The sequence below is a fragment of the Halichoeres trimaculatus genome, unplaced genomic scaffold (genome assembly GCF_033239565.1).
Source record: "Halichoeres trimaculatus isolate MK-OKI-2021-1 unplaced genomic scaffold, fHalTri1.1 fHalTri1_scaffold_20, whole genome shotgun sequence".
Lineage (NCBI taxonomy): Eukaryota > Metazoa > Chordata > Actinopteri > Labriformes > Labridae > Halichoeres > Halichoeres trimaculatus.
The window spans coordinates 27463790-27475489 of NW_027437198.1; the positions used below are offsets into that span (position 1 = coordinate 27463790).

Genomic DNA, 11700 nt, shown 5'->3' on the forward strand with positions numbered 1-11700 from the left:
CAGGAAATGATTGTGATGGTGCAGAAGCAAACAGATGAGCAGTGTCTCCCACAATGCAGCAGTCCTGCACGGTGAATTAATGATAATGAGAAAAACAAAGGATGCAGGGCTCAGTGGGTAAATGTTCCTCCAGAAACATGCACAGAAAAAGCAGCAGGAACTCAGGAGAACCTGCTGCTGCCAACTGCCCGTCTGCAGAGCAGCTACCTCAGCAGTTTGACACGGCCACGCTGCCCGCTCGATGGGAAACTCTGCTTCTCCACCACTCATGGAGGGAAGCACTAAATACTGACATCAAGAAGGTGTCAGGGTGCTCAGTGACCCGTTCAGGGCGACTCCAGAAACACTCATATCACAGGTGCTGCACCGAGGATCACTGGATAACAACGCTGTCAGAGATATCTGTGCTCCTTCTGTTTGAGAATCATGACTGAGAGCTGGACCAACAGCAGGAAGGTGGACCCTGAGCTGGTCCAGAGAGTGTTTGGAACCAGATCAGTGCTCTTTGTGTCTGTGTTAGTGAGGAAAGAGTAAGTTCAGGTAAAAGTACTCACTCAGAGTTGTTTTCATTGTGGTGCAGTTCCATGACGTGACCACTAGAGGGAAGCAAACATGTTATTAAAAAGTAAACAATCACAAATATTAGTATTAGATGCATCAATGAGGGAAAAAAGTAAATTGGTTCTCTCTTTTACTGCCTGGTTTGTAGGAAATAATCAATCAATCAATCAGACTTCATTTATAAAGCACTTTTCAGACACACGAGTGGTAACACAGAGAGAAATAAGTGGATAAAAAGAAAAATAATGAAGAAAATACGAGGAGAACACAACATAATTAAAATCTGTGCAGATGAACTGAGGAACTGTGAAAACCTTAATGTGGAAACACATAAGGTAAAATAACACAAGATGAGAAAATAAAACAACCAGCTCAAAAGAAACAAATAAGACAATGAAATACTAAAGGACCAAAGCCGTACTTAAAAGAGAAAATGATGTAAAATTAAGACTTTAAAGTGCAGAAGTAAAAAGCTGAGTAAATAATAATTATTATTGGTCCCTGATTGTGGAACAGCCTCCCAGAGAGCCTCAGGGGCGCAGAGCATGTTGATATTTTTGAAAAGAGACTCAAGACCCATTTTTTTTAATCAGGCTTTTAACTGACTAGTTTAACTCCTCTTAATCCTTTTTATGCTTACCCCTATTTTTACACTTTTTATCATTACTCTATTTTATACTAGTATCATTATTTTATTTATGTATTCATTTGTTTATATATTTATGTATTTATTTAGTCCATCCTTTTTTATAATGTTATTGTTTTATTTCAATTTTTTATTATGATGTTTTAGTCAGGATACAGATTTATTTTCAGGGTTCCTACAGCTCAAGGCAAGTTAATTTTAAGACTTTTTAAGACTTTTTTAATGACGTTAGAAATCACATTTAAAAACAAGTCAACAACTAACCACAATTGAAACAAACAAAACTAACAAACGAAAACACCACATGAATTACCTGGGTTAGAGGCAATTTTAACCCTTTGTTTATTTTACATAAAACATCACTTTTTACCTTTTTTTAACCCCATTTTTACAACTTTATGCCTATTTTGCCCCTATTCATCTTTTTCGGCCACTGTCAGAAACATTTTTGAAATTTTTACATGGTTTTTGAAATTTAATTTCAAATTTAATTCTCAATTTTGCTGCTATAATCAGTTTCCCTAAGCCACTTTTGGATTATTTTTGCCAACTTTTCTTCATTTTTTTCTCTCCAGGCACCTTAGGTAGAACCAAGACATGCGTCTGTTTTAAAAGTTCCTGGTGCAACCACATCACCGTTGTGTTAGTTCAGCTATTGTGATTATGCGATGTTGCCATGAGAGTAAATCAGGAAATTATTTAGAAAAATAGACAAATGTTACTTAATATTTTTTACTTCAAACTAACATAAATCTTACCAATGTGTTTAAATTTTTAAGACTTTTGAAATTTGTATTTATGACTTTTTAAAGCCAATTCAGACCTTATTTTTAGAATTATGCCTTTTAAGACTTTTCAAGGATCTGCAGGAACCCTGATTTTACTTCACATGATCTATTTAATCTCTACTGTTTTATTCCCTCAGTTTTAGCTTCTATACCTTTTATCTCATTCTACTATTTTAGTCCCTCTGTTTTCCAGTGTTTCCTCCTGGGGGCCTGCCACACTGGGAGCTGATTCTGGTCCACTGATTGGGGCGCTGTCCCGTGGATGGCTCCAGCCCTGGCGACTAGAGAGCTCTACACCTTGGTGTGGAGCCTCCTGTCTGCCTGGGCTGGGGTGGTCCCTGTGGTGGCGCCCCCTTCAGCCATGGGCCATGGCTCCTCCTGGTCTGCGCGGCCCCCAAAGGTGGCTTTTTCCTCACCTCAGATCTTGGTGCCCAGCCATGTCTCCTCATCAATAGCCTGTGTATGTGTGAGGGTGTGTGTATGTTTGTGAGGGTTGGGGGTTTTTATGGTTTCCTATGTTTCTTTTTTTTCTTTTTTGTTTTTCTGTTTGGCTTTGTTTTGTTTTTATCCTCTATGAGGCGCTTTGTGTTGCTGAATTGCAGGAAAAGTGCCATATAACTCAAATAAAGTTAAAGGTAAAGTAAAATACTACTTCAAAACACAAGTAAGAAAATGAAAAAACTAGATCATAAGAAACTAATGAGATTATGAGATACTAAAGGACTAAAGCAGTACTAAAGAGAAAATGATGTAAAACTAAGACTTAAAGGTGCAGAAGAACAAAGCTGATAGAAGCAATTAAGTAAATAAAAAGATACATGATTAAGATAAAACATAAAAAGATAAATTAATTTATTTTAACTCTGAAAGATTACATTTGTATGTTTTTAAACATAACAAGATCAGAAGTTGTGTAAAACTCAGTTAAAAGCTAAACTAAAAATACATTACCCCATCAGTTGTTTGTGTTACAACATTTGACACATCTCATCAGATTCATCTAGCTCAGTAGTTCTTGTTTAATGTGTTAAATGATAACTTCAAATTGACTCTCTCAGGTAGGTAACCTGTAGTTCTTACAGAAATAGCCAGTTTTTGACATTTCGTGCTGTTTTTTTGTTTTTGTTTTTTTAATTTTTTTATAGTGAAACACTTTTTGAAACTTGTCCTGTTCAGGAAAAGTGAAGAAGCTTTGAGGCTACTTACCCTCTCTGTAACTGATTTCTTAACACCGTTCGTGGATGTGAAAGGACTTTCCCAGAGGTCTTCATCCACTCAGTGGCAAAGGAAAACTTCCGATCTGCTTCAGGATTCAACGGTAGTGGAAAACCATCATCTTTGTTTTGATCCCAACTCACAGGCCTCTCTTCACCTGGATAACCGCACTTTAAATCCCCTCTGCTGTGAAGAAACCCTCATCTTTCTTTGTTGCAGTCGTATGTCACAGGTTACCTCAGGTGGAGGTAATAATGTGAGGTCAGCAATCACTGTGTTGATGGTTTTTTTATTGGTGGGGACCTCCTTAACTCCCCCCTCTACAGGCGCCAGCTCCTGCTCCACTGAGTAAGTCATTTCTTGTCTTTCTGAAATAACAATCTGGATATTAATTTGTAAGTTTACGTTTCTGTGCTCACACATGAGGCGATCATCACGGTGTGTGTAAAGAGCCTCGGTAAACACAGGCCTGGTGGTTAGCACAACGAGGAGTGTGTGTCAAACTAATGTTGTCTGAACAGACACTTCTTATAAATCTAAACTTTCACTTTATTTAAACTGTCCCTAATGTCAGGAATGACAAAAGTAAAACTGTTGTAATTGATAATGTGGTCGTTTATGCGCCTGTTTTCCCATCGACACACATCTTTGTGAATTATCCCTGGCGATCTCCCTCCTGTCAGCTCCGTTTTTGGCGCCCTTTAATAACTCTTCTTCTTTTCTTTTAAGGATGGTAGTAAATTATTTTGGATCATCACCGCCACCCTCTGGTTTGAAATGGGTACTGCATAGGCTTACAGACCGTTGTAATAGGGACGTACTCTGATATAAACTCCATGAAACAGTAAAGTGGCGTTGTTTTTGCTTTGCTCCAGATTTGTATGATTTGTATGTTGTTGTTTGTTTGAGGTATTCTTTTGGAAAGTTTGGGTTTTTTTAAATTCTTCTTTTACAATCTACATAAGGCTTGAGTTATATGGTTTTGTTTCCTCTATGCTTTTAGTGTTCATTCATTTTATTTTTTTTATTTATTTTTTTACAAAAAAACAAAAAACAAAAAAGGCTGTGTGAGCCCATAGACTGTATAAAATAGCCTGTTTGTTTTGTTTGTTTGTTTGTTTGTTTGTTTTGCGTTTGCTTACAAAGGGTCATTTTTTTATTTTTTATTTTTTTGTCAATGTTTATTGAACAGATAACATATAACAGACAATCAGACTGTTCAGGAAGACGTATTGGGGCGAAATAAAAAGAAAATACATTAAGAAAAATAAAATATACATGTTGAAATAAAATAAATAAGTACATGTACTTTCCATAATGAATGTATTAATTAAGGCACTTCTTGGTTTGGGGTAAGTGAAAATGAATTGTTTAGGCAAAGTATAAAATAGCCTGTAGTTCAAGCCTCGCCAGCATGCTTGCGTCACAGGCTGATATACTTTTAGATAGCAGGTGAAACAAGCAGGGGAAATATAATTATTTCGTTAACAGATAAAACAAATAGTTATTTGTTTGAGTTTCAAAAATATTTGCGACACGTGTCTAATATCTTAAACATAAATCTGAACCGCACTTGAGTTTCGCCATGTTATTGTGTTGTTTTATTGTATTATGACCCTTTAAAACTGACATACTTTTACATTCACGGAGTAACCCGTAAATCTTACGTAACAAAGTGAAGAAATGAGGAGGGCTTTTGTTGGAGTCAGATAAAACTTTGAAATTGAGGCTCTGGATCTTTTTTGAAGTTCTGGATTGTTCCAGACTTCACCTGTGTTTTCTTCATGTTCCATTCATCCTGTAACCACCACAGACTGTATAAGGAAACCACTCCTGCGTATGACGTCAGATGACGTAAAGCCGTAGGTGGAGCGTGCGTGACGCATCAGAACCTGATGAAAACAGACAGCTCGGTCAGCGGCTAACAGACAGCAGAGCTCAGGGACTGAGGCTGAACATCTGTGCGAAGGGAGCAGTCACATCGACTCAAACCTGGACTTTTTCAATCTTCACATTCTCATTTATACGGTTCCAGCACAGACTGAGAGGAGGAGAAGAGTTTGGTGAGTAAATTAAACTGGAGACTCAGCTAGCACACTTAGCTTTAACACTTTAACAGCCTAACATACCAACTGAAGCGTTTTATGACAGTAACTGCTCTGACAGTCAGAGGTGGAAAAAGTTGTCTCATATGTTTGTTTTTACACACATAAATGCTGGATTTAACAAGGAAAACTAGCGATCTGTTTCTGACGTAAAGAGGCAACTCATTAAAAATAGCTGCTAGCTCGTTTGTTGCTATCGCCAAATTCCTATTTTTATCGCTTCAAATACAGATTTAATAAACAAAACCCGTTATTTTTTAACAATAGTCTTTTTCTGTTGTTCCTCTTCTTGTTGTTATGTTTGTCTGTTAAATGATGAACTCTCTGAGCCGTTGCCATGTCATCTTTCTGATCGAAACGCTTAGCTTAGCACTTAGCATGGCCTAGCTGACGGATGCTAACCAGTGAGCAGCTCCTGTGGGGAGCCTCAGATCTGCTTTCTAACATTTTCTTTGGGCATTTCTGAGGTTTTGGGAAAGAATTAGACTTCTTAAAGTTACATTTAGAGTTTAAGTGATTTTTAGATACTTTTATTTGTAATATTCTTTGTTTTTATATATCATATTGACTGCAGTAAATCTTTGTAGTCATGATGACTTGACTGTTGCCTCGCTAGCATGCAGTGAGTCCGCCCACCCTGGCTGTTTACAACATCTGAACTAATCCTAAACTTTTCATGTTTTATTAAAAACTCTTAAACCTTTTCTTTCTTACAGTTTGCAGAGTTTACAGAGCAGTCAGTTGTGAGCCATGGAGTTTCCAGATCTAGGAGAGCACTGCTCTGAGAAGACCTGCAAACGTTTAGGTGAGTTTTAAGATGCTTATGTAATGCTAAATCTCCCTGTACCATGAGAAGATAACCAGAACTTAAACTCTTATTTTGGGTTGTAGATTTTCTTCCCATGAGATGTGATGCCTGTCAAGAGATTTTCTGCAAGGACCACATTACCTATGCAAACCATAAATGCATGTCTTCATACAAAAAGGTAACTGATGGCTGTGTTTTGTACATCTTTTACTTTACATCCTGTGGAAAAAAGTTGTGAAAGATTAAGGTTATGTACTGTCAATCAAGGGAGGAGATATTGATAATACTCACAGGCTGTTAACTAACATAAACAAAAGTTTTACAGCATCCACATACATATTTGTATTCAATATTTTGTCAGGTAATACATTTTGTTTTTCCTTTTTTTTTTAATGAATTTATAATATAAAATATATTTATCTTTTCTTTTCAGGATGTTCAGGTTCCAGTTTGTCCTTTATGTAACATCCCCATCCCCATTAAGAGAGGAGAGATGCCCGACATTAAAGTTGGTGAACACATTGATCGTGATTGCAAATCAGATCCTGCGCAGAGAAAGAGAAAGGTGAGTGTCAGTCGTGCCTGTTTTTTGTCTTAATGAGCTCAAATCCAAACACCATAACTCACTTTTTCATCTTCTTTCAGATATTTACCAACAAGTGTTCTAAAGGAGGCTGTAAGCAGAAGGAAATGATCAGAGTGACATGTGATCAGTGTCACTTAAACTATTGTCTTAAACACCGGCATCCACTAGACCATGATTGTAAGACGGATGGGAAACCTCTGTCCAAATCAGGGTGAGTGCAGCCACACTACGGCTTTATAAATCCATTAGTTTATCTGAGGTATCAAAGTAAAACTCTTTTTGTTTTACTGTGTCAGACATGCTGCTGTAGCAAGGGCACAAAATGCTTCCTCCACCTCTGCCTCCGGTTCCAGCTCCTCTGCTTCAGGAAACCCTCGACCTGTTTCTAACGGCATCAGCGTGAATAACACAGGCCGTAACAGCAGGTAAGAGCTTTCGCTCATGATTGAGAGCAACAGGATGGTTAAATTCAGAGGCATTTCCCTTTGACATCCAGTGTGTTTTCTCTTTCTTTCTCAAGCTCCACCCAGAGGATCCCTACTTCAGTATCAGCACAGAATGTAATACCACCATCAGCATCATTTCAGGCAGGCTTGGTATGTTCCTCTTTATTCAAATGTGATCACATGATTAAAAAACAACCATAAGAGGGATGAGTAAACATGGGCGTGCTGCTGCTGCTGTTATGTAATTGCAGACGGAGGAGCAGGCTTTACAAAGAGCTCTGGAGATGTCTCTGGCTGAGTCCAGGCAGACAGTTCAGCCGGCTCTGAGGTGAGTAAACGTCATCAACACCTATAATCCTGACGTATCCTATAATCAGCTCCACACTGCTGTGGCTAACACTGGATCAGTTTGCTGCTGTGTTTGTCTCTGACTCTGATCCTGAAACAGGTTAATATGTCGTATGAACACATTTTTAACTCTGCTCTGTGGTCGTTTTCTGTGTCTCAGCCCTCAGGAGCAGGAGGATCTGGCTCTGGCTCAGGCTCTCGCAGCCAGTGAGGAAGAGTTCAGACGTCAGCAGCAGAGACAACAGGTACCCGGAAAGCTTAGGCGTCTGTAGCATGCTAACAGGAATGCATGTAGGTACACTGTTGTCAAGCAAACAGTCCTCATCGATCTGTCTCTATCGGCAGGAGATGAAAAACTGATTTTCAATCATAAATTCTCATGAAAGAGTTTCTGTTCCTGATTTTGTTTTTCTCTTTGTGTCCAGGGGAGAGAGTCCAAACAGTCCAACTGCTGCCTTTCTTAATCCACCGCCGTTCAGACTTCCAGCTCAGCTAATTATCTTCTAGAAAATTGCACATGTGGAGTTTCCCTCTGCAGGATCAACGATTGTTCAATGAAGGAGTCCTCTGTGAAGTTTGCTCTGATGATGTAACCGCCTTTACAATACAAGCACATACTTTCCCAGCAGGATATCTGTCATTTTTACTGATGATTTGCTCTGTATATATTTTATATGCTCATCATGAGGACAGCATTATATTAACATTTATGAATATTAAATAAATTATTTCAAAAATGCGGATTTTTGGATCACTTCATTCATTCTGATGCAAATAAACATGTGGGTAAAAAATCTTTGTCACATAAGATTTTTAAATATAATGTGTCTATACGCTCATTATTTTATTTATATTATTAATCATACTTAAAAACTCAAATTTATATGTAAAAATATTAGGGGTGTGACTTTAACGCAATTATTAGATTAATTAATTACACCGCACATTAACGCGTTATAAGATTAACTCATTGGCTGCCATTTTCAGAGCATCTTGAACGATCTTTTAAGACCCAAATAATAATGTTTTCTCTGACTCTGTAAACACCAAAGTTACTTAAGACGAGTGGACTCTCCTCTTTTATGTCTCTCTTCCTATTTTTGATCCAAAAAACAGAAAAATCAAACTTTTTTTGATCGCGTTCATCTCAGGCGCTCCATCCTTTGCTCCTCTCCATGATCTCCGTCGTCTTTCCTCACGATGGCGCCGCTCTTTCTCTCTGAGCTACGGCGACACATCCTCAGTTGGAGCGTGAGCTGCCTGAACTTTTCTGACTTGTAGCGTCTCTCTGTGTCTCTGTCATCTCACATCTTCTCCTCATATCCATGCTGAGCTCTCGTCCAAAGAACGCACCGCTCTCACCCACAGAAGTAAACGAGCAGGATTTTGATTGACAAGCTCCACCAGACCCCGCCTCCCTCCGCTGAAAAATATAATTTACTTCTATAGACGCAGTAAACAGTAATGGAATGTCAATGGCAGGGAACACGGACATTTTAATTAATATTGTCCAGTTGAAAAAAAAAAAAGGGTTGACAAATCTTCTCTTTTTCGTGTATTCATTCGATTAGTCACGCACTATAATTTTGTAATGCCCTAGGATTCAAATTCTTTATCTGGGGACCTTAAGGTGATATAAGATTAAAATGTGATTAATTAGATCAATTAATTATAAATCCTGTAATTAATTAGATTATTTTTTAATCTCCTGACAGCACTATTTACCACATAACAGCTGATGAATGTACTTGAAAGTAGTGTCCACACACTAAAAAAAACATCTTCTGAACAAAATAAACAGGATTTTGTTGTTTAAACTTGTGTATGAGAATATTCAATGATTTAGTCTTCGACCAAAATCTGTTTGAATTGAAAAGTGTTGCTTCTGATGTGATTAAAATGCGATTAATTACGATTAATTAATTACAAATGGCATAATTAATTCGATTATTTTTTTTAATCAAGTCCCACGACTAAAAAATACAAAGATAAGCTCTAAAATCTTCTTGTTGAAGCGTTTCCATGTTTGTCCAGCAGAGGGCAGCAAAACTTCATACTGATTCTGAATGTTTCACATCAGGCTCTTTCTTTTTTCTTTTTTTTTTTTGTAAAAGCAAACCACAGTTTTTCCAACTATTCTGTCATCAGAATAATTACAATACACCCAAAAACTCAAAAGTTATTTGTATTTTTAAGGTTGTTTGAACACGTTGCAGGGGGACCTGAGTGCCCTGACACAAACTGACCAAATCCATTAACATGAAATTGTTAATGAGCCCAGAGAGGACAGCAGCAGCAGCAGCAGCAGCAGCAGCAGCAGCTGAGCAGACCTCTCCAATCTGCAGAGGTTTGTGTGAATCAGAGAATAACAGATGCATCCTCCTCTGATGTTTGAGTGCTTTTTCTTTTTACTTCCTGTTTGAATTCATCAGGAGTATTTTCAGAGGGCTTCATTGTGATGTGTCAGATCATCAGCTGTGGCATCTTGCTGCATGGATTTGCATATTCATGAGGAAAGTAATTCACATCCAGTGCTGGAAGCTTCCTATAGAAGAGGAAGGCCTTTTATTTCAAGAAATTCATAATTTATCGGCTCATTTGTGGACACCAGCAGAAGAGCTGGGAGGCTTTTCCCACATTGTGTTACGTAAAATCACACAGAGGTGGTTTTCAGTCACAGAGTGTCTAAAATGAAATGTAAGATTGTTGAACTTGAAGTTATTTTTCACCACAGAACAAACCAGTCCTCCTCTGTCCTCCGTCTTCTTCTGTGGTGGGGAACATGTTTGTGACAGAGCCTAAGAATAGAGAAGTCAGACTGAATAAGAATAGAAATCATGTGTGTGAAGGTCAGGGAGGAGAAGTTGTCAGCCTCTGGCACATCTTGAGTCGTCTCTCCGTCGTGAAGCTCCTTCATGCAGAAGCTTCGGAGCAGCTGATCCCAGAGACGGCGGCGCCCACTCCTCCAGCCAAACTACTGTCTTGTTATCTTGGGTGATGAATGGGGGCTTGATCTCCTTTGTTTCAGTGACCCTGAAGGCGGTCTCCCTGACTCCAGCTTCGTGCAGGAGAAACAGTCATTGTCTAAATAAAGTGCAACAATTTACTGAGCGGGGAGTAAATTATCCAGATCTGCAGCCGAGGAATTTGACCATGGATCAATAAATGTTGTCAGGGTGATTCTTTTCAACCTGAGCCAGGAATGAATACGGTGGCTGAGACCCGCCACCAGTGCAAACAAAAGTACCTGCAAACAATAAAGAAGCACTGCAAACAAACAAAAAAAAAATGCTGTTAGAAATAAAAAAAAAACGCCACTGCAAATAAGAAACACCGCAGCAAATTAAAAAGTTAACACTGCAAATAAAAAAAGGCACGCTGCACCGGAAGTGGATTACCGGGGACTATAGTTGCCGACGCACCGGCGTTTCCTGAGAACAGACGAAGAAGAAGAAGTTGGCGAAGAAACAACAATAGTGGAGTGGAAATTGTTTAACGAAAGAGAAAGTCAGTGAGAATGCTAGTGTTTAATGTCACTGTGTGTACTTTCTACTGTGTTGTTTGGTTAGACCGTGTAGCCCCAGGTTTGACGGTTTGATGTCAAACTGGGGGAAGCCGGTGGCGAGTTTTTTTTCCTAGGATGAAATCGGGAAATCCACTTCCCCAACCCATGTGATTGGTTCCTGCAAAGTCTCTCACTTCCACAGGCCTCTACCTCGAATGCTCGAATGGTTTTTAAATTTTCACTGCAATCACATTGCCGCTCCCACCACGCTGTGTTGGAAGTGTTTAGTTCTTGAATTGAAATTTAACATATGGTAATTCTATAGTACTTTAGGTGAAATTTTAAATGTTATTAATCTTTGACGCTTTTTTAGTTTGATGCTTTTACTTTTCATTTAAAAAAATCAGCTTGGTTAATCATTTCTTTTTTTCTGTTAAACTCTGAAGCACTTTGAGCTGCATTAACAGTGTTCTACAAACAGGCCTAGTTTTATTATAAATACGTACACTTCATCATCACGATTATCACCACCATAACTACTAACCCAAATTGCATAACTAGATAATAATGCATAGATCTTCAGTGAATAGGATACTACATGGCTTCCTTGAAGTTGGACCACCAACACTCCACAGTCAGGACCATATGTAGCCGAAACGTTTTGAAGAAAAACCGCATCAGCTTTGGAAGGT

The 11700-nt window shown here is 38.5% G+C and overlaps 2 protein-coding genes across 3 annotated transcripts in view; one reads left to right on the forward strand and one right to left on the reverse strand.

The window, feature by feature from the left end:
* Positions 1 to 3902, reverse strand: part of uncx (UNC homeobox) — a 17191-nt gene extending 13289 nt beyond the window's left edge. The window contains exons 1-2 of the mRNA XM_074697514.1: positions 3202 to 3902; positions 555 to 596 (exon numbers count right to left, since the gene is read on the reverse strand). Of these exons, the coding sequence (XP_074553615.1) occupies positions 555 to 570 (16 nt within the window). The 5' untranslated portion in view covers positions 571 to 596; positions 3202 to 3902. The remainder of the gene's footprint in view (positions 1 to 554; positions 597 to 3201) is intronic.
* Positions 3903 to 5059: 1157 nt separating this feature from the next.
* Positions 5060 to 8242, forward strand: zfand2a (zinc finger, AN1-type domain 2A). Of its 2 annotated transcripts, none has more exons than XM_074696712.1 (10): positions 5060 to 5273; positions 6030 to 6120; positions 6207 to 6301; positions 6557 to 6688; positions 6769 to 6920; positions 7006 to 7134; positions 7230 to 7305; positions 7407 to 7483; positions 7664 to 7748; positions 7929 to 8242. In XM_074696712.1, exons 2-10 carry the CDS (start codon positions 6066 to 6068, stop codon positions 7965 to 7967), a joined length of 840 nt encoding a protein of 279 aa, XP_074552813.1. In that variant the 5' UTR covers positions 5060 to 5273; positions 6030 to 6065; the 3' UTR covers positions 7968 to 8242. The 2 variants fall into 2 exon arrangements, with proteins under 2 accessions (XP_074552813.1, XP_074552814.1); XM_074696713.1 differs by having other exon boundaries at positions 5061 to 5273; positions 6032 to 6120; positions 7664 to 7794.
* Positions 8243 to 11700: the final 3458 nt, after the last annotated feature.

Excerpts from the sequence above, each read along its gene's own strand:
- zfand2a (XM_074696712.1), top strand. The coding sequence starts at position 6,066 with ATGGAGTTTCCAGATCTAGGAGAGCACTGCTCTGAGAAGACCTGCAAA. Across the intron at positions 6,921-7,005 it reads AAACCTCTGTCCAAATCAGG|ACATGCTGCTGTAGCAAGGG; the intron begins GTGAGTGCAGCC and ends TTACTGTGTCAG. Across the intron at positions 7,484-7,663 it reads ACAGTTCAGCCGGCTCTGAG|CCCTCAGGAGCAGGAGGATC; the intron begins GTGAGTAAACGT and ends TCTGTGTCTCAG.